This window comes from Dendrobium catenatum, unplaced genomic scaffold, assembly GCF_001605985.2.
Source record: "Dendrobium catenatum unplaced genomic scaffold, ASM160598v2 fragScaff_scaffold_1413, whole genome shotgun sequence".
Lineage (NCBI taxonomy): Eukaryota > Viridiplantae > Streptophyta > Magnoliopsida > Asparagales > Orchidaceae > Dendrobium > Dendrobium catenatum.
The window spans coordinates 246,044-248,496 of NW_021319875.1; the positions used below are offsets into that span (position 1 = coordinate 246,044).

General features: G+C 34.8%; 1 protein-coding gene across 1 annotated transcript; it reads left to right on the forward strand.

The window, feature by feature from the left end:
* On the forward strand, positions 1-2,140 carry LOC114580940. Its single transcript, XM_028699909.1, has 4 exons — positions 1-157; positions 553-608; positions 1,620-1,698; positions 1,825-2,140. Exons 1-4 carry the CDS (start codon positions 1-3, stop codon positions 2,112-2,114), a joined length of 582 nt encoding a protein of 193 aa, XP_028555742.1. The 3' UTR covers positions 2,115-2,140.
* Positions 2,141-2,453: the final 313 nt, after the last annotated feature.

The following is a 2,453-nucleotide window of genomic DNA, read 5'->3' on the forward strand; positions in this document are numbered from 1 at the left end:
ATGAAGGTAAGGGCTCGGCATCGGTTTGAATGGGGGAGCCGAAGTCAGACGTCTGATCTGATGAGCTTGGTCGCGACAGATGAAGGTAGGGGCCATGACTTGCAGATCTGGGAAGAAGAAATGATGACTGGAAGGGAGAATAGGAGGTTGAAAAGAGGTTCGTCCGGCTTGGAGATCAGGAAAGGAGGATGAAGCTTCAGCCCTGAGATTCATCACTAGAAGCTCGCGTAATAGGGCAGAGGAGTCAAGCATGGAGAATCGCAAGTAGCAATGGGCTGTTGGTGTGTAAGGAGAAGCCTTCGGCTCCTTTCTTTTCCACTTCGCTTTAACGACATTGGACGCGATCAACGAGCTGTGGTGCGGGAAAAAATCACTTAAAACCGGCGGTTTGAACCGCCCGTAACCCGCTGGTAAGAAATATTACCATTAGACTAACAAGCGGTTATTTGGCCGTCGCTAATTCCGGCGGCTGTAAATTAAATAACTGCCGGTCGGAAATTGATGAATTTCTTGTAGCGGTAGTTGCAGCGGGATTCGCGGATGTCTTCAATTGATACGAGGTATATAAGACATTATTTGGGATTTCGGGGATCTGTGGCAGAGTTCAGGTATGATGTGGAAATTCTTATACCTATTTTTTTACCGTAGAGGTTAACACTAGTCTGTACAGGAATTAGCTTCACGGTAAATTTGAGTCAAATATTAATTGGACTTAGCAAGACTATTTAATCTCTCTAATGAGGTAGAAATTATAAGGATTCCCAACAACACTACCATTAATTAAATTAAGTAAAGCATAACATTGACTTCCACACAAATCTATTTATTGCCCAAAGAATAACACATCTGGAGCCATAGGAAAGAGTTGTAAGTTCCGCCTATTTTTAAATACACACATACCCATTTTTCATTATGTTGATCTATGAAAATTTGTGTCATTACAAATCAACATATATATTTTTATAATGAATTCTCATATAAATATAGGAAGTAAAATTTTCTCACTCTGCCCGTTGTAAATTTCTTAACCCACAACATAAATAATTTTCATTTTTCAAGCTTCAAAAATTTAAGATTACTTCATTAATTTTGCGCATAGTTTGCGAAAAAAAATTCTTTTATTATCAAAACAACTGATTTACTTGAATAGAACATTAATTACTTAAGCAATACATTTCTTAATGTATAAGTAAGAAAAATATTAGTTTAGTTTTCAGATGCCTCTAATGTCTTATGCATCATGAAGAATAATGAGAAATCAAACGTTAAAATAATAAAAAATGTCATGAAAAGCCATTATGATAAATGCTAGAAGTGATGTCTTGGTATTCCGCATTGACGAGTTAAACTTCTCAAGAATTATAAAGAAATTTCCCAAACTTTTCTCACCAAATTAATAAAGTTCGCCAGATTAATTAAATCCTATATATATGGCATAAAACATTGCTTTTCCCCTCACAACACCACATATAACTTCTCTTCTTGCATAAAGAATATCATCGATAAACATTAAGAAGATGAAGGTAAGCTCAAATCTCTCTCTCTCCCTCTCTCTCTCTCTCTCTCTCTCTCTCTCTCTCTCTGCACTTAGCTAATATTCTTCAGGGTTAATTGTGCAGCAAAAGATAATGATAAAAGTGCAAATTAATTGCGAGAAATGCCTGAGAAAGGCCATGCATTTGATTGCTTCCATAGAAGGTGTGCTCTTAAGCCTTCAACTATTACAAAAAAGAACAATCAACTTTCATCTGCTCATGCTATGATATACATTTTTTTTTTTGTAAATTTTTATCGAAATTCTATATATTTTTTCTTATGATGTAGGAGTGGAGTCAATTGCTGTGGAAGGAGAAGACAAAGATCATTTTATTATAATAGGAGATGGGATCGATTTGATTATACTCACAAAGAGTTTGCGGAAGAAATTTAAACATGCAGAAATAATGGTAGTAGAACCATTAATGAATCTGAATGTTGAGATAAGTGCATCAATGAATAATGAAGCAAATTTAGAAAATGGATTTTCACAGTGGCGCCCTAATTATCCTCTTCCTTCACAAGTTATCATGTATGAAGAACCGATCATTAATTCTGGGTCTTGTTTAATTATGTAATCAATTTTCAATGTAGGTTTCGATTTTTTTTTTGGGTCTCTTTTTGTTTGTTTGACGATGAGAATTACGAAATTTGTTTATGCTATCACAATAGTTCCAGTTAGAACTGTCTTGTTGAACAATCTATATTTACAGCCAACACCATCGTTGGGAATTAAAATTTAAAATAGACAAATTATTTTGAGTAGAAATTTTTGCGGTGGTGATTCTCCGCAAATATTAAAATTTACAATATAAAAAAGTAATGTTCTTCAATTATTAGGCTGTGATCCTTTCACAGCTGTTTGGATTTTCACTAGCTGTATGAAATGAAGTGATGAAACTATGCATAATATGTAT